This window comes from Ceratotherium simum, chromosome 29 (genome assembly GCF_057802395.1).
Source record: "Ceratotherium simum simum isolate JZ-2026a chromosome 29, ASM5780239v1, whole genome shotgun sequence".
Classification (NCBI taxonomy): domain Eukaryota; kingdom Metazoa; phylum Chordata; class Mammalia; order Perissodactyla; family Rhinocerotidae; genus Ceratotherium; species Ceratotherium simum.
The window spans coordinates 4,897,987-4,917,428 of NC_141928.1; the positions used below are offsets into that span (position 1 = coordinate 4,897,987).

The 19,442-nt window shown below is 49.3% G+C and overlaps 1 protein-coding gene across 2 annotated transcripts in view; it reads right to left on the reverse strand.

Moving 5' to 3' along the window:
- Positions 1 to 220: 220 nt before the first annotated feature.
- CFAP77 (cilia and flagella associated protein 77) overlaps positions 221 to 19,442 on the reverse strand; it is a 127,509-nt gene continuing 108,287 nt past the window's right edge. For both annotated transcript variants that reach the window (XM_014782277.2, XM_087419567.1), the window contains one exon: positions 221 to 343. In XM_014782277.2, the coding sequence (XP_014637763.1) occupies positions 221 to 343 (123 nt within the window). The remainder of the gene's footprint in view (positions 344 to 19,442) is intronic.

Consider the following 19,442-nt stretch of genomic DNA (forward strand, 5'->3'; position numbering starts at 1 on the left):
CAGAAGAGAGGGAGTCCCTAGGTCGAGGGTCGCTGGGGCTAAGGTAAGCTAGTGTTGGCTAGCTAAAAAGGGGGCAGTCTTACCAAAAATAATTAACCTAAGATCTGAATCTGAGGTCCTTGCTGAAACAGAACCCCTATAAAAATGGGGGAGCATTTTGTATGAGTTGGGGCAAGAAAGATGCATCCTTCAGGGAATGTTCTACTGTGTCCAGAAGGCTCTAGGGGTGGGTGTAGTTGCCCATCCTCAGGGTCCCCTGGCGCACGGCATACTCTTCCCGGTGGGCTTTGAACGCTCTCTGGCGATCATCCTCAGTAGGGAAAGTATCGAGATGGGGGCCCACCTGTGGACAGAAGGGAAGAGCAGGTCAGTGGGCACAACTGCTCTGGGGGGCCTGTCTGGGTGCTCCCCTTTGCTCCCTTGCCGCCCCCTCCTTCCATCTTAGTGTAGTAATAAAACTAGCTGTGGGAGGGAAGGGAGTGAGGAGTAAGTGCTGGCAGCTTCCTGGCACCGAGGGCTGACGGGCTATGCAATGTGATGCAGTGAGGGCGGGGCTGCCCGGGAACCAGCGTTTCCCCTTCTGTCCAGCTCATTGCTGGGGACGATGTGTGCGTGATAAATACCACCTGACGGTGACCAGAGTCACCTGCAGTGGGACCTCATAGCCAGCATTATCCTTCACATGCCGATTTTCCACCATTAGCTGCCCCCAACAAGCTGCCCTCTTCAAGGGGGCGCTCCTGGCGCTGTCCACGCTCCTTCACGGGAGGATGATCTAACCCCTCCCGCCGGGTGGCAGCCGCCTGGGGTGTCAAGGGCAGACACTCAATAGTACGGGAACCAGAGCTTAAGTATGTGTCACCTCGCCCTTCTGGAGGAAACCTGGGAGACACAGGTCCAAGGCGTGGGAGCCTCTTCAGTTTAGATTGTGTGCAGTCAGTGTTTCAGCCTGCCCTCCTTCTCCAGAAACGGTGGTGGATGAAAAGCCTCTCCTGGGTCTGTTACATTACCCCCAAGTGCGAGAAAATCCCCCTAAAATGGCATTTCTACTTTAGGATAACCTAAGACCGATAATTACACAGCTATTTCATTACAATTGACAGAGTGGCGCGTGGGTGTGCGCATGCGCACACACGTGCAATGAGCACCAATAGCATGAGCTCAGCCCTCCCCGGGGGCAGGGGGGTCCCCTGGGGAAGAGACACTTCAGGGGAGGCTTGAGGATGAGCAGGGGTTTCCCAGCTCAGGGGCCAGCATGCGTGGCATCCCTGGGGCCCCTCAGAGTTCAAGTTCACAAGGTGGCCGAGGTGGAGGGGCAGCTTCCCTCTGGGTTTGCAGGAGCAGCTGAAGGCTCTGCCGAGTTTTCAGGATAAAGCAGGACCCATGCCCAAGGATGGCCACAGGCTGTTGTCCAGAGCCCAGGCCAGGGTCGGCCCCCCGGGGGGTTAGCTAAATCCACAGTGCTGCAGGCAGCCTTCCGGTGACCAAATGTGAGAGAAAAGAAAAACGGGGTGGGGGGTGGGGGGTGGGAAGGAAGATAAGATATTAAAAGGAAGTAGAGGGAAGACAAGCAGGAACATGTTGGGAAAGTCTCTGTGCTCGGTGCCCAGCAGGGAGCACCGAGGCCTGGGGTCCCCCACCCCCCTCGGAGAAAGTCATGACCCTTAACCAGAGCCCGTGGACCAACTGTGGTTTCCTGAGAGCAGAGAACTAGGTGATGTCTCTATGAGGCCAGGCGCAGAGCCGGTGCGACCTCCTGGTTCCTTGAGTCCTGCATCTGCGGCCTTGATCCAGGACACTGTCAGGCCCCCCAGTCGAAGGTCTGGGCCACCGCTTAGGGTCAGCAAGACCCATAGCTTGAGTTGTTTGACCGCAAGTCCAGGGAGCCGTACTCACCAGCAGCAGGCACGTCAGTGTGCATGAGGGCCCAGTGGAATCCGACTCGACTGTGTTCATCACATCACGGATGAGGAGACTGAGGCCCAGAGCAGAGTTCGGCCCATGGCTGGCCCCACAGGGAATCGATGGCAGAGAAATTCTGTTTTAGCACCACCGCCCCACCCTCCACCCCGCCCCAGTTCCTGGGCACTAAGTTCCGGCTTCTTTCTAGAACATTCTGCCACAGCTGGGGCTCAAACTGTGTCCAGGGTACTCCCTGCACCTCACTCATGAGGTGAGAAGGGGCCAGGGCTACAGAAGCTTGTTAGAAATCCATAAAAATCAAATGGTGATGAGTAGATTTAGTTAGTTATTCCAGGACATAAGACCATGTTCTTCACTGTCTGGGGGATGTAGACCCTTTGGAGACTCTGCAGAAAGCTGTGGACTCTCTCCTCTGGATGAAAAAAATACCCGCAAGTCCTAACGTACAGAACAGTGCAGGCCATTTCAAGATGCGTGGACCTTTGCAAGTCTTCCACGGATCCTCCGTGGCAGCGTTTCCTGGAGCCATCCCAGCCCCGGCGTCAGGTTTCAGATTTCTTGGATGTGCATCAGGATCGTCTGGGGCTCTTGTAACCCAGGCAGAGCCTGAGCCCAATCCCAAAGCTGCCGAGTCCACCAGGGCAGGGCCCTTACCACAGTCACCTAATGCCCACCAGGACCCAGGTCAACGCCTGGTGCTCAACTCACCTTGATCACTCAAACCATGATCTTGTTCTCAGCTCAATCTCCACCTTCAGAAAAATTCCCAAGGGGCCTCACAAAAGTTATTGAGAAGGGAGAAGACCCTATACATTGTGCAGGAAGAAGACAGCCAGTAAACAAGAAGCTTCCAAGGACACCTTTGTGTCCCCTCTGGCAAGGGATGGCCTGACTTTTACGTGGTGATATGATTCTCCTGACACCCAGAAGGCAGCTAGAGAAGCTCAGTGAGGTGGTACCTTGGGTCTGTGGAGGCCGCGCCAGCGCTCTGACTGATTCAGACGCCCAGACGGCTGGGAGTCAGGTCTCCATGGTCCTCTGCAGCAGTCAGAGTGGCAATAGTTCTGTCCCTGGGGGCCAGTCACCAATGGTGCTTAACAGAGAAGCTTAGCTCTGCAGAGCACATCTCTGCCTTCTCCACGCATCCCTTTCTGCCCCCCAAAGGTATGTCCACATCCTAAACCCCAGAACCTGTGAATGTGACCTTATTTGTAAAAAGGGTCTTTGCAGATGTGATTAAGTTAAGGATCTCAAGATGAGAACATGCTGAATTATTCAGGTGGGCTCTAAATCCAATGAGAAGCATCTTTGTAAAAGAGAGAAGGCACAGACACAGAGAAGCCACAAGAAGACGGAGCCACACACCGGAGTGATCTGGCCACAGCTCAGGAGGGCCAGGAGCCACCAGGAGCCACCAGGAGCTGGAAGAGGCGAGAGAAGCATTCTCCCTTAGAGAGGGAGAGTGGGAGTACAGCCCTGCTGAAACCTTGATTTTGGATTTCTGGCCTCCAAAACTGTTGGAGAATAAATTTCTATTGTTTAAACCACCAAGTTTGTGGTAATTTGTTATGGCAGCTTCAGGAAACTAATACATCCCTCAAGCCATTCCCTGGGCAGTTCAGCATGCAGGAATGGTGGGTGGTGCTGATGGCGGGTAGTGGGTGGTGTTGATTTGGTGGGTGCTGGTGGCGGGAGGCTCAGAAGTCACTCGCGTCTCCTGAGGAAGTGGCAGGAAGATCCAGGCCCTAAGGAGCTGCTCAGCTTAGAGGTGATCAGGGTAAAACCAGCATAAAAGAGAACTCGAGTAGGAATTTCCTTTTTTGCAATCTCCTTTTACTTAGAAACTTCAGCAAGGAGGAAATATTCATTCATCCATCCATCCATCTAAAAAATATGTATTAAGCACCTACTATGTGCCAGGACACATTCCCTTTGTGCTTCAGCTTTCCCAGTTCCATTTCTCCCTGGGGTTTCTGAGGGGGTGTTTTGGGTGCAAGAGGCTCACCCCAGTGACTGACCACACACATTCTGGCACCCACTATGTTCTCAGCAGCACTGGGCTGGTGCTGGGGAAGGCAGAAGGTGTGTTGCCTGTGGTCTCTGATGTTGATGAATTCACATTCCAGCTGGAATCTCGTGGAGTTAAGTCACCCAAGACAGGGAGCTCAAGCGAGTGCCCAGCCTGGAGCCCTGCAAGGCGGAGTCTGTACCTGTCCTGTTCCCTGAGGACCCCCGTGCCTCACATGGGGCCTGGTGTTCGGCAAGTGTTTAAATAAAGTTGGAAGGGTGAACAAATGAGTGAATGAATGAATGAGTGAAAGAGGGAAGTGGGCAGAGTTCACCTGGCCTCACGTGGTCAAGGAAGGCTTCTCAGGCCAGGTAAGTCTTGAATGTGGCCTGGAAGGATCGAGATGTGGGGGGACGGAAGGGAGTGGCAGGAGGGAAAATGGTGTCAGCAGAGGTGGAGGAGGTTTTGCCTCCTGGGCTTGGCGCCGCCTGAGTGTGGAGGTGAAAACCAAAGGAGATGCTTAGTGGCTGGGTCCGATGGACTCTCCTAAAAGCCAACTCAAGCAAACGCTTACCGCCCACGCGGAATGGGTCTTTAGAAAGAGAAGGGAATTGGACTTATTCTGTACCCACAAAATCCCCAAGAAGGACACGGGAGTCGATGGGGAGGGGAGTTCCGGCTCTCAGAATGCCGAGAAGCAGGGTGTCCTCTGCAGAGCTTGTCCTGCCCACGGCTGGCATCTTCAGCAATGTTATAATAACAGACTCGCTGTGTGCCCGGCTCAGGGCACTTATTTCACACAAGCCTCAGAACATCCGGATGTTGTCTCCATCTTACAGATGGGGAGACAGAGGCCCAAAAAGGTCCAGTCACCTGCCCCAGGTCGCACAGACTGACCCCAGCACTGTGGGCCTCTAGGCCCAGATCTTCATCGATAAACTCCACTCTCTCTTAATAAATGCTCATGAAACGAGTCAAGCGAGAGTCACTGCTGGGAACATCGTGGCTCCTATCCCACACACACGCCCTGTCCTCCTAAAATAGCAAGCTCAGCCAGAGAAGAGGATCCTAATTACAACTCAGGCCTCAAGCTGTGTGTGGTCACGACCCTACGGACCCCCGGAGTCAAAGGATGAAGAGCTATGGAGCAAGGAATTCCTTCTGAGATGCTTCTAAATTAAGCCATCTGCGGCCTGTCTCTGCCTGGAGCTAAGAAATTGTAACGGCTCTGGCAGGAGACAGCCTTGCTGAATGGAGCTGAGTCGCTCTAAGGTCAATGCAGGTAAATAAGAGGCGAGCGTCCTGGCCTGCCAGCAGCCCTGGGAGCAGGGTGGGCAGGGGTTGGCAAAGGTGCTGGTCCTGTTTGAGGGGGGAGCATCTAAACAGCATTGCCCAAATAAGGACCAGGTGCCTCCACTGCACAGTACATCCTGGGGGTACACGGGTAAGACAGGCTGGACACTTGCCCACAGGGACCCTGCACAATGGCATGGGGGATGGCCGCTGAACACACTCTATGTGTAATCGTTTAATGGCAATTTAATAAGGCTGTGGACTGGGGAATTCTAACTCCGTCTGGGGGGCAGGAAGGTCTTTCTAGAGAGGATGAGGGAGCTAGCCAGGGGAAAGGAAGGCAAAAATGATCTAGATGGTAGGGACCAGCCAAAGCCCTGAAGTGGGAAGAATTTGGGCAAATTAAAGAAAATGAAAGCAAATCAGTGTGGCCAGGGGACAATGAGGTGAGGCAGGGGAGGTGAGCAGCGGGCAGATCTTAAAAGAAACTTGGAGTCAATGCTGCTCTGAGCAATCATAATCCCCTCTCTGGATAATATCCTCTGCCCCTCTGCAACTGGATTGGAATAAAAGATTCTCAGAAATCTCGGGTTGGAAGAGACCCAAGAGATCAATGAGTCCGACTCTCCCATACTACAGATGGAAAATCCGTGGCCCAAGGTGGGAGGCCATTCTCCCACAGCCTCCGTGAGTCCTGGACAGAGCTGAGGCCTTTTCCTGAGGTCCACTCCCTGTCCACTTGTGGCCCCACTTCGCCCCATGGGGTCTAGACTCCTGGATTCCTCTTCCCAATTCATGTGAAAGCATCTGCGCTTTTCTGACCCACTTGGAATGAACCAAACTTTCGTCTGATTGATACCTTTAATTGTACCTTTGACATTTCATTAATTTTGCTCTTGACCTGATTTCCTTCTTTGAGGTTACTCTGTGGTTCTTTCTCTAGTATCTAGAGTTGTGTGCTTGGCTAATTACTTTTTTTTTTTTTTTTTTTTTTTTAAAGATTTTATTTATTTTATTTTTCCCCCCAAAGCCCCAGTGGATAGTTGTATGTTGTAGCTGCACATCCTTCTAGTTGCTGTATGCGGGACTCGGCCTCAGGATGAACGGAGAAGTGGTGCCTCGATGCGCACCCGGGATCCGAACCCGGGCCACCAGCATCGCAGAGCGCGCACTTAACCACCAAGCCACAGGGCCGGCCCTGCTAATTACTTTTTAATCTTTCTTTTTCTAATAGTAACATTTATATAACACGGCATCAGCAACTATGTTTCCCTCTAAATTTTCTTTTATCTCATCTCACAAGTTTTAAGTATATATTTTTCTTTGGTTCTCTTTTCCTCTAATTTCTATTGAATTTCCGCTTCAATTTCTTTTTTGGTCCTCAAGTTATTTATAAACATGCTTTTAAATTTCCAGGCCATTTTATTAGTTACATTTGTGGATGATTTCTAATTTAATTTGTTTGGTGCCACAGTAATCTGCATGAATCGGATCCTTTGATATTTGTTGAGGTTTGCTTTTTATGCTTGCTTGAAAAGTCTGATCTGCTTTCAGCAGATGTGGAATGAACTGGTGCCATTATAGAGAAGGTGCCCATGTGGTCTGGGTTAGGGGATACGGTGTGGTTGTGTCCTTTCACTTATGTCTTCATTGCCTCACTGGATGATTACTTACTGAGTATCCACTGCGTGCCAGACTCCGTGCCAGGCACCGGGATACAGGGAGAATTCAGAAAGCCTCTGGTTTCATGGAGCCAGGACGTTCGTCATAAAAATATAATTACACAGCTAAGTATTCAATTATAGTTGTGCCAAGTGTTAAAAGAAGTACCAGATTCTCTATGAGCTTATAATACAGGAATCAGACTCATACTTTGGGGCCAGATAAGGCTCCCTGAGGAAATAACATACAAGCAGAGACTCAAAGAATAAGGCAGAGACGGGGAGGTGAAAGTGGGGTTGGGGTCCCATGGCAAGAGAGAAAGTGGCAGAAGAAGCGAACGGGCAGTTCATGGAGAGGAAATCTGAAGGCCAACAAACAGGGAAAGATGCTCAACCTAATGTATGTAACCAGAGAAGAAAGGAAGAAAGTACTGTTTCACACCCGTCAGATTGATAGTAATAAATCTGACATCAGAAATGGGAACTTTCATACACTACTAGTAGGGAGTCAATGGGTACAACCACTTTGATTTGGCATCAGCTAGAAAGGCTAGACATGTGCACACCCTTCGAACCAGCGAGTCCATGCTTAGATATACACCCTGGAGAAACTTTCAAAATGTCCACTAAGAGACATGTGCGAGAATCCTCCTTGTGCCACGATAATATGTCCTGGAAACAACTGCCTGTCCATCAGTGGGGACTGGATAAACCAAAGGTGGTAACTTCATACCGTGGAATACTCTGCATCAGTTAAAATGAACACTCCAGAGAGGCACTGTCTGACATCGTAGCCACTAGCCACACGTGGCTATGTAAATATCAAGTAACTAAAAGTAACTAAAATTAAAAATTCGGTCCCTCCGTCACACTAACCACTTTTCAAGTGCTCAGTAATGCCATGTGGCCAGTGGCTATGTTGGACAGAGCGGACGTAGCACATTTCCCCCATCACAGAAAGTTCTACTGGACAGCGCTGCTCTAGGCCTGGCTGAATCAACATGTATAAGTCTCGGAAACAATGTTGCATGAAAAAAAGTTTAATTTACAGAATGGAACGTAAGTATGATGCCATTTATATTAAAAATTTAAAACATAAACAAAAAGATTCCCTGTGTTCAAGCATGTGTCTGAATCTGGTTGAGTAGAAAGACCTGGAAGGAAAGAACGTTCCAGAAGTCATTGCCTCTGGGAGGGAAGAGATTGAGAATAGGGAGAATAGTTTTATCTATAAGGGATTATCGCCTTTCCCTCTTTTTAGATGAAAACACAAGGGAGGATTTTCAAAGTGCATTTGGGAGAGGTGACTCAGGGGCCAGGGATGGGGCTGTGCAGGGGCTTCTCCCTCCGCAGAAACAATTTACAAAAGGTCACTCTGTTTTACAAGATGTGTTTGTTGGAGATTTGTGTATGGTTCCATTTGAATCAAGAGGGGTGCTGCCAATTGCAGTTTTACGTGCAATGGTTTGTGACTGGCTTGCCCTGGCCTTCCCCAGGGCTCCTCCTGGGAGGCTCATCCAGCTTCACGGGGCTTACATCCTTCTCAATGCCTAAGAAAGCATCCAAGACCCAAGGAGGAGAGACCCTGGTTGTTTTCTTTTGCCCGGTGGCGCTGGCCTTCGGCTGGGTGGAACAGCTTTGGTCCACACGCTAAAAAGCCTTCTCTTTCCTCTCTCCTTGCTGTCTTCTCCATTCAGCGTGAGGCCTCTGCCACGGGTGGCACGTTGAGGCAGCCACAGCATGGGGCTCTTGACAGCAGGAGGGCAATGGGTTTTCCTTTGTGCCTTCTCCCCAGTGTCAGGCCTGCTGCTGTTTGTAAAACCATACCCAGACACGCACGCAGTGGAGGGGTGTGTGTATGTGTACACACCTGCCAGGAAGAACCAGCCCCTGCTGTACAAGCTCACAGGCTCAGCGGCTTTCCCATTTGCCTGTGGAGTCCAGGGCCCTGATACATCCTATTAAAAGGGGCAGCTGGGCCAGCTGACTCTCCCGTCCCCTCTCATTGGCCACACGATGGTCCCACAACTGGGCACCAACCCTTCCAGTGCCAAGTCTGGGGGCCGAGAAGGCAAAAGGTAGGACTTGAGAAAAAATAGCCAGATTAAAAAAAAATCTGCCAAAGAGCTAAAAAAAAAATGACAGCTATAGAGATTTTACTTTAGTTTTTTTTTTTTTTTTTTTTTTTTAAGTGACAACTGCTTAGGTGACTGGGAGAAAGATTTTGTTTTAAAAGATTGAGGGGCTGTCTCCTCTAATGAGAGGTACTTGAGAATTATGGATCAGTCCCAGGTCAGTAATTTCTGTCAAGTTCGGGGCAGCTGGAGGTCAGAGGCCCTGGAAGAACACAAATCCACGCAAGACGTCATTGGAGAACAGCCTGGGTCCTAAGCCCTGATGGAGCGGGTTTGTAGTTTAAGTAATTAGTGAGAGTGACAATCTCTCCCGAGACATCTGGTCCCCTAAATTGTTATTCTGCCACTGGCTCTAATTTCTCTGTGGTCCAGAAATAGATGAAGCAAGGACACAGGGCCTGACCCTCCCTGCTGACACACGCTGCGTTTTCAAAGAACATCCAAATTCAGGCTTAGAAAACAAACTTCCTGCCTCCCCACAGGGTCTAACGTGGGACCACAGGGAACTGTGTCAGATGAGGAAGGGGGAGCCACGGCCCTCTGAGGGCAAGGGTGGGGGGGCCACCTTCACCTGACAAGAGAGGAGGCTGCAGCTCAGGGTGGTTAAGACACTGGCTTAAGGAGACCCAGCTCAAAGCCAAAGCAAGAGCTGGGGTCCAGTTCTGTGCTCCACTGACTGCAGGGCTCTTGAGACTTACTAGGGCAGAAGAAGAGGCAGTCATGCATGCCTTTGAAAATGAGGATTGAGTTGCTATTTCCAGAAGCCATACCAGTATCTCTAGATCATTCCCAAGGATTAGCCAAGGCTGGTCAGCCACTGTTGAGATCAGAAGTGAACAAAGAATCTGTTTGCTGGATGCTGGTAGATGAATAATGGGGTAACATCAAGGTGGGGTGTTTGTCTGAACTTCCCCAAAACCTCCAGCTCAGTGCCCACCTCTGCTTCCTCACTTCTACGATTAATAGGCTTCAGGTAAGTGAGAGTCATAATGGACAGTCGGGGGAGCTGAGGACACACCAGACCCTCCCTCACCACCTGAGAACATTTCACAGGGGCCGATTATCACCCTGTTCCAGGCTCCAAAGACAGAATCTGGGTGATGAACCCTCATTTGACTCAAGTGGGCTATTTTTTCTTTTTCAAGTGGCCTGACCTTTTTTTTTTGAACAGCTTTATTAAGATGTAATTCACATATCATAAAACTCACCCATTTAAAGTGTATAAATCAATGATTTTTAGTATATTCATAGGGTTATGCAACCACCATCATAATCCAAGTTTAGAACATTTTCATCACCCCAAAAAGAAGCCTCGTACCCATTTGTAGCCACTCCTCATTTCTCTCCCTTGGCCCTGGCAACCACTACCTACTTTCTGTCTCTATGGATTTGCCTATTCTGGACATTTCATATAAGCGGAATCACACAAAGCGTGGTCTTTTGTGATTGGCTTCTTTCACTTGGCGTAATGTTTTCAAGGTTCATCCACACTGTATCAGTACTTAATTCCTTTTCATTGCTGAATGATATTCTTTCATACGATCTACTACATTTTGTTTACCCATTCATCTGTTGAGGACATTTGGGTTGTTTCCACTTTTTGGCTGTTATGAGTAATGCTCCTGTGAACACTCACATACAAGTTTTTGTGTGGATGTACGTTTTCATATTTCTTGGGTAGATACCAAAGAGGGGAACTGCTGGGTCAGATGGGAACTCTATGCTTAACATTTTGGGCAACTGCTACAGTGTTGTCCAAAGTGGCTGCACCATTTTTTTTCTCACCGGCAATGTATGAGGGTTCCAATTTCTCCGAAACCTTGCCAACACTTGTTATTGTATTTTTTAATTATAGACGTCCTAGTTAGTGGGTGTGAAGTGGTATCTCATTGTGGTTTTGATTTGCATTCCCCTAATGGCTAATGATGTTGAGCAACTTTCATGTGCTTATTGGCGATTTGTATATCTTCTATGGAGAAATGTCTATTCATATCCTTTGCCCATTTTAAAATTGGGTTATTTATCTTTTCATTACTGAGTTGTAAGGGTAATATTTATATTCATAGATACAAGTCCCTTATCAGATATATGATTTGCAAATATTTTCTCCTATTCTGTGGTTTGTCTTTTCACTTTCTTGATAGTATCATTTGAAGCACCAAAGTTTTTAATTTTGATGAAGTCCAATTTGTCTATTTTCCATTAGTGGGCTATATTTTATTTCCTTTATGTAAATATCATCTTAATGTAGCATAAAAAGACAAGGAATTTTAGGATACTTAGCAGTTGATTTAAATGGACCCTCTAAGGTGGGGATGGTAAGTGGTTTCATTTCATATATCAGCTCTAATAGACTGATGGGGTGGCTGATGCCTGTGTTCTGATATAAAATATTCTCAGGCTGAATCTAGACTCATGCAAAAAGTGTGCAATGATCGATTAGCAAGTTCTGCTGTGGACACGGCAGGGAGAGAGTACCTTGCTTTTGCTCTAAGAGATTGAAATAGAGTCTCCCATGGTGACAAGGATGAATGAAGACTCAGAACCCCTGGGAGAAGACATCCATCTGTTCATCTACACTTAACTCTCTCTCCCTCTTCAGGCAACCCTGGGTCACTCTCACCTGGGATGGCCAGTGGGTAGGTGAGAGCAAGGGGGAGAACACAGAGATTGAAAGAGATGAGATGGAGAGGCCAGCAGAGGGCTGGCAAAGGAGCCAGCATGGACTCGCTGGAGTCTTGTTAATATGGAGCAGCGGCAATTTGGCATGGGTGCAGGAACAAAATAAAAACTAACAAATGCTCCCATAGTCATCTCAGTGGAGACTAATGTGTCATTTAAAAAAAATGGTCCTGGGCCGGCCCCGTGGCTTAGCGGCTAAGTGCGCGCGCTCCGCTGCTGGCGGCCCGGGTTCGGATCCCGGGCGCGCACTGACGCGCGGCTTGTCCGGCCATGCTGAGGCCGTGTCCCACATACAGCAACTAGAAGGATGTGCAGCTATGACACACAACTATCTACTGGGGCTTTGGGGGGAAAATAAATAAATAAATAAAATCTTAAAAAAAAAAAAATGGTCCTACTTTTAAAAACCATTAAAGCCTTATATAGGATGGAAAACAGGGAGGAATCTTGCCGGCAATGGCTTTAAATGGGGCCAGAAAGAGAAGAGTGAGTTCCTCCTGATGAAGTCTTGAGTGTGGCCCTAAAACTGTCCTCAGCATCGAGTCTGGCTCAGATCATCTCTTTGCCCAGCACATCCAGGCTATTGTCCGGCAGGCTCTGGGACTGGACCAGCCTCGGGGTGCCCTGGGTTTTCTGCTGTGCCTGCACCAAAGCTCCATCCAGGAGGCCTGGAAGCCATCAAACCATCCATCATCTCTGCTTTGCCTCTTGGCTTCTCTTTGAAACATCTCAGCCCAAGAATGTCTCACTGGAAGCTGTTGTGCAGGAGCCAAATGCAATGCGAGGAGAGAAAGACCCCTTCCCATTTCCCCATCTCCCTTCGAAGCCCCCCTCCACCACACACACACCCCAGGATGCAAATGATAACTGCAGACCCATCACTTGTGAAGCTTGACAGAAAATAATGAGAAACACTAAATCTTTTATAAGGTCAACACTCGCCTTAGCCGAGCAGCTGTCAAACAAGAAAAGAATTTAGCGCCGGAGCCACGAAACTTCCATCGGCTCATTAAGCCCAACAGGGCCCGGGCCTGGCGTGGCGGAGGAGACGGGGCCTTCCGTTTTGTGTCAGTAATTTGCGGCGGAGGAGGCAAGAAGAAACAGCCAGCGCCAAAGGGGCCTAGGGGGTGGCTGGGGAATCGTTAGCGCGCCAGGAGCGGCCTCGGCTCCTAATTGGAAGCATTGGGCATTATCAACGGAGGATTTGCCTCAGTTCCCTGACAGCTAGTGGGCCCAAAATGATCGCCCACTTGTCAGTGTAAAAGACCATTAAAAACAAACCATTTTGATTTAATTGGAGGCGGTGCACTGTGGGGCCAGGTGAGGAGGCTCGTCAGCCCGGCTCACCCGAGCTGCCGCCTCTCTCCCTCGGTGACGGGGGCGGGGGCGGGGGGCATGTGTGTGTGTTTTCCAGACTTTTCGCCTTTCAAAAACTGTCTGAGAAAGGAGTGAATGGGAGACAGAACAAGACTTCACAGCGGCAGTGAGGGCTGTTTTCAATGGGGTTGTCAACAAATGCTGTGACAAGCGAGCTGCCAGGAAGGGGGGTCCCCCCTTTTCTTTTCAGAGCCCAGACGATGGGAGTCTGCTTGGTGCTATTCTTCTGGGAGGTGGCTGTGAGCCGTCCGGCTGCAAATGGGCAGTGGGATATTCTAGCAGAGTGCTTATCTTGCCAACATCCCTTAGAAATATCAGGATATGGATGGTCATGGTGGACTCTAATCTTCAACGGAGAGGGGGACTTTTCCTTTTCTTTTAAGCCCAAGTAAGAGCTAAGATGGGAGTTGGTGAAGGAGATGTGTTGATGAGACCCTTCCGGGAGTCTTTGTGAATGGGACAGCCCCCCAGAGACTTGGGCTAGTGTCTCAGCCATGCTCCCTCAATGGAGGCCGTGGTGCTGATGACACTGGTTGAGAATTCTACATCATGTCTATAAGAAGAGGCCCCTTGCTATAAACATTAACGTAAACTCCTGATGGGTTCTCCCACCAGGGCGGGGGCCTCCAAGCACACGGAGAATCTATCTGTGTATAGCTTTTGAATCAGAGTGTAGACTCTCTGATACGGGGACTGTATGCTTTGCATGTTGATGCTCGGTATCATGAATGCCGTGGGTACTTGATAAATATTAATTGGTGTTTGCCAGATCTCAGAGAGGTCTATATATTTGTGTACGAATTTCCCCCACCCCCCATCCCACAAGCGGCGATCTCATTTGCTGCCTACTTCTTCTTTGACAAGACAACACATGCAGGAGCACACAGTGCTGGGGGGAATTCTTTGGGAGAGTGAGGGGGAGACACACCAGCTGATCCCTTCACAAACCTCCACTGTTCATTTTGATGAAGGATCAGGCTGGGTGGAGACACCAGATCCCTGGTAAGCATCAAATTCCAGAGCTCCAAATTTTGCTGCTGAATTGAGACAATGGGGATTCCTTAATTACTTTCTCTGGAAATTTACCTGGCAGTGCTTTCTCAGGTAGCGCAAGGTGGTTATCCGGGCACACAGTTCCTCAGTTGACAGAGTCTTTGATTTTGTGCTTGGTTGCAAATTAAGTCCTTTGCTGAGCATTCCGTGCAGTGCCCATCAGTGCCTCATTGCTTATTCGTATAGGCTGTGGAACAATTCCTGTGTTACTGCCTGGGAGGCGAGGACACACTCAGATGTTCGGTGTCCATGGCCCATCTAGGTGGAGCACACACAGTGAGGTCTGGTGTTCTCTTTCTCCTTTTGTCTTATGGGAATAATGAGCAGGAAGAATTTTTTCTGGTATCTTTTAAGAAGGAACAGAACCTTTCTGTGGTTGATGAGGCTGACCCTGTCCAGTCACAAATAGGAATATTAAAGTGTCCTCAGCCAGACAGCAAGGATGTTGATGCCTTATTCTGGACATTGTTCTGGGGAAATGTCAACAGACAGGAAACCTTCAAAGTTCTTGGGGTAACTCAACTCTTGGGGGCACCTCATAGACAGTCAACAAATCTTGGCTGGATGGCTGGATAGACGAATAGATGGATGGATGGATGGATGAATAGAAGGTTGGATGGATGGATGGATGGACAGAGGGATGGTGGATATGGACAGTTAGACGGATGGGTTAGGAGCCTGGGATAAGGCAACAGAGCCCTTAGAAATGCATCTGTGATTCAAGCATCCTATAGATCCTCCACATCTGCTTTGCTCAGCTAAACCTCTAAGTAGAAGAGGTGTTTTATTTTCTTCAATATTTGTACCCTGTCTCCTTCCAAGTGATTCAAAGGGGTCTAATGAATTGCACATGATATGAAATAAGATAACTCAAGAGTTTCATAAAGCAGAGACTTCCTGAAGAAAATGTAGTCATACTACCCATCCCATGGGGTCATTGCCAAGCCCCTGGCACAGAGAGTAAGCATTGGAGACATGGCGGCTGCTACCGTTAGGACTGTTATTAGTAATACTCATGTCTGACTGCAATGTTTTCCTGAAACTGCCCCCAAGCAGGGAATATTCACATAGATTCTTATATTAAATGATTCAAGTGACACTGATGGACATCTTCAACCACAATTTCATTCAAAATTATGTAGAAAGGCCATTCAAGTTGACAAATCTTCTATGACTGTGAACGAAGGTAGAGAATGCAACACTGAGTGGCAGAGGTTACAGTGTCTGGGTGTCCACCGTCACTGCTACGCAGGGTCCCACCTGCTAACAAGAACTCTCTGCCCCAAGGAACAACCAAGAACCTGAGCGTTGATGAAGAGACGGTGTCTGACTTCGGGTATTTGTCACTTAGAAGGGGAGCAGGTGGCTCCATGGGGCTCCAGAGGGAGAAAAAACCAGGTGGTGGAAGGTAGGAGGAGGCAGATTCTGGCTGAACTTGAGAAAGAATGTGCTATGGACTGCACTGTGTCCCTTTAAAATTCATACATGAAGCCCTATCCCCCGGGGTGATGGTATTTGGAGGGGGGCCTTTGGAAGTAATTACATTTAGATGATGTCATGAGGGTGGGGCCCCTATGATGGGATTACTGCCCTTATAGGAAGAGATACCAGAGAGCTTGTTTTCTCTCTCTGCCCCCTGAGGACACAACAAGTAGGTGGCCATTTGCCAGCCAGGAAGAGAGCCTCACCAGAACCTAACCATGCTGGCACCTTGATGTCGAACTTCCAGCCTCTGGAAGTGAGAGAAATAACTGTCTGTTGTTTAAGGCACCTGGTCTGTGGTATTTTGTTACAGCAGTCTGAGCAGATTAAGATGGAAGTTCATAATCCTTAGGGCTGTTTAACAGATGGCGGTGTGCCCTCAACAGGCATGTTTCCTTTTGAAGGTCCCAACGTGCTTCATGTCAAACACGTGAGAGTGCACCCCCTGTCATAGTAAACGTGCACTTGAAATGTAACTGTGTAAGAGGAGTTGACAGTGACCCAGGGAGCTGGGGAGCTGCTTGCTGAAAAAGAAGGTTTGGTGGCCACTTCATCCCACAGGATCAAGGTCCTGGGTGGGGCCCTGGAATCTGCATTTTAAACCTCTCCTCAGAGGACCCCAGGCACAGCCAAGTTTGAGAACCATCATCTACAGGAGCAGGTGCCAAGGCCCCGCCCAACCCAGAGATTCTGTTGCTCCATGACCTTTCCCCATCCAGGCCCATGCCAAGTGCTTTACATGCACGACTGCACTTGATCCCCCTGTTACTCTCCCCACTTTGCAGATGCAGACACAGAGGCCGGCGGGAGGCGGGCTGGGACCTGGAGTGTCTGTGTGGCTTCCGAGCCCACAGGCTCAGCCGTCCGTGGTGCTCCGTCTCTGCCTCATGCTTTTTGATAGAGCAAGCCTGAACCCCAATCGATGGCCGCTTTCCTCTTTAGCCTTGGGGCCAAACTGCAATTTAAAAGATGCTCAGGGGTTTTATCAAGGTCTAAAGGCTTTCAGGGCAGTGGGAAGTTTTGTTTATTGCAAAGGCTTAAATCAGCCAGAGCAGGGCTGGCCACGACCCTCTGGACACCTATAAAAACCTGAGTTCCTGACTGCCCTTCTCTTTCCTTCCCCAGGTCCTGCATTTAGCCCCCACTGGCCCCTGACCTCAGTTGCAGGTCCTTAGCATTTATCGGCTCTCCAGGGCCTGAGGCCTGGAGACAGCTGGCCAGAGAGTCCGAGCCCCCACTCCACCACTTATTAACTGTGACCCTGGGGCACGTGACTTGAAGCCTCCAAGCTTTAGTTTCCTCATCTCTGAGACAGCATGACTTTTCACTACCACTAGGGTCATTGAGAATATTGACATGCACCACAGAGGTGCTTCGGCTGTGTGAGCCATCCATGGTGTCATCGTTGCTGCCGTCTGGGAACGCCCACCGTCTGCAGAGTAACTCTTGGATGCCCTTCCATCTGCACTTCTGGCCAGTGGACTTTGGTCAAACCACCCACATTTTTTTTACACCGCTCTAAGAGGTCATTTCTCAGGACCTCTTTGAGCAGAGGAGGAAAAGAGGCAAACGAACATCCCCATCATCTTGCTTTCCTCCTCATGTGGGTTCTCTGATGCCAGAGGACGTCGCATCTCTGAGGGAAACCAGGAAGGCTGTGTTTGTTGTTTGTGGCTTTTGGATATAAGGATACCAGCCTCTTGATTCATCTTACCTGCACTTTTGACAAACCTTGGTTTGAATGAACCCTGAGTTTGTCCGGGCAAATCATCTAATGCTGTTTTTCTGCTAGAACCTGCTGCTGGCCACATGCTCAGGATCCTGTCACAGCAGGGGTGTGGGTGCCTGGTGACAGAGAGGCTGACAAGCGGGGACACGTGGAAACGAGGGATTCGTGGGAGACATCGAGGAAGTCATTCCAGAGGTGGCAGATGTTAGCCTGAACGCCTTCTCAAGCCTGGGACGTTCTCTTAAGATCATTGAGAATTTATTCTCTTGGAGATGAGCTGGAAGAAGAAATTGGGGACCCCCCAAAGTCCCATCAACTCCCAAAATTCAACTTGAGATTCTAGCTATCTCTGGAGATTAGAAATATATACCTTATGTCAAAACAAGCTGTCTTAGTCTATTTTCTGGTTGATTTTCTACACAAAATTTGAAATATTTTTGTACCCAGTGGGGGAGAAGAGCTTTCTGGATTAAAATGAAATTTTCCAGGTGCAGGAAGGATTAAGGGGACAGCCAGGCTGAGGGCCCCCAGGATGCGGGGCTGGTCCCGTTAGAAGTGCCCGCTCCCTCATCCCCCACCACACTGGCCTCTCTGGGCCCCGACATAGATGCCTGACATCTCCCTCCATGACCCAGGTTTCCCCCAGACTTCCTGAGATTTCTCAACCTGCTCCAGGAACTTTGCCGCTATCTCCTCTCCCCCTCACCGGTCCCCTTCCCTCTCATCCTCGTCCCCAGAGCTCCAGCTCTGGCTATTTGCAACTTGCCAGTATTTGAGCAGCAATGTCACCTTGTGAGCAGGTGCCTAAAAATTCTGTGCCTCCAAGGTGCTGGATTATGTAAAACCAGTTAAGCCCCTGCTTTTATCCCTTCAGCGAGTCAGCTCTTCTGCATACTGATCTGATTTATAATGGGGGCTATCTGTATTTAGGGAAGAAATGACAAGTGCATCAGGACCTCTGAGTCATTCTTCCTATTGCCCCGTTTCTGCGTGTGACACCTTCCATCCCCGCGCTCGGCGCCCTACACAGCAACACAGGATGATTCTTGTTCTGATGCAAAAGAGCGACAGGATTCTTAAAATACATCGGGGCTGCAGGGACCTTGGGGAGGGGCAGTAGGTCTGAAATTTCCCCTCCTGGGTCTGGAAGCAGTGACTGGATGCACCTGGGCGGTGAAGAGTTCATCTTGATTTGCACCGTGCGGGCCCTTTGGAGAGGTGGCGGGGTCGGGGTGGACAGGCTCAGAGGCCACTCTGAGGGTTTAATGGAGAGTTAGGTCTCCAGCCAGCTATGATTTGTAAGAGAGCTTAAAGGTAGGAAAGAAAATCCTTTTCTTAGATTCAGCAGCTTTCACTAATCAGCAGCATCTCTGGGTGTCACTGCTTGGCTGACTGCTGATTTTTTCCCGCCGTCTCCTGTACTATTAGGGAGACAGGGGCCCAAGAGACCAAAGGCAGGGTTAGTCTTCCACAAAGAGAGGAGTCTGATCTCAGCATTCAGAGCACAAGAGCTTGTAAATCAAACTGTTAGCTTAATAGCGGGGGCCATTATTCTAAAGCAGTGGGGCTGAACCCAAAAGCCGAGTGAAAATAGAGTCAATTTGTTCATACTTTAGTGACTGAACGACTATGTAATGTCAGTGGGTTTTGGTGCTGTAGAGGAAAGACAAGGGCTGTGGGGGGCAGGCGGGATGTTTGGGTTGAAGTGGAGATACCCAGATGCTTGGGCAAACTCCCTTTCTGAAATGGATTTTGGATCTCCAGATATAACATGGACTTGGCCCTACAGATCTGGGCTCAGCCTTTGCTGTGGGGTAGAGCGCTGGCCTCTGACCTTCACGCCTGATGGGAACAGAATATGAGAAACCAGGCTTGGCCAACAGCCGGGAGTGTTTCGTGAGCCAGCGGGAGGAGCTGGGCTGAAAGGGGGCTTGAGCACTGTGATCTGTCCCCGGGGAAGAGTGTAGAGTCCTCATCCTTTAAAAATATTTTTTTGACTGGTTTTGTAAAAGTTACATGTACTCACAGTAAAAATTCAAACAATGCAGAAAAGAACATCAGAAAGAATAAAATTCAGCCTCAACCCCACCCCAGACTTC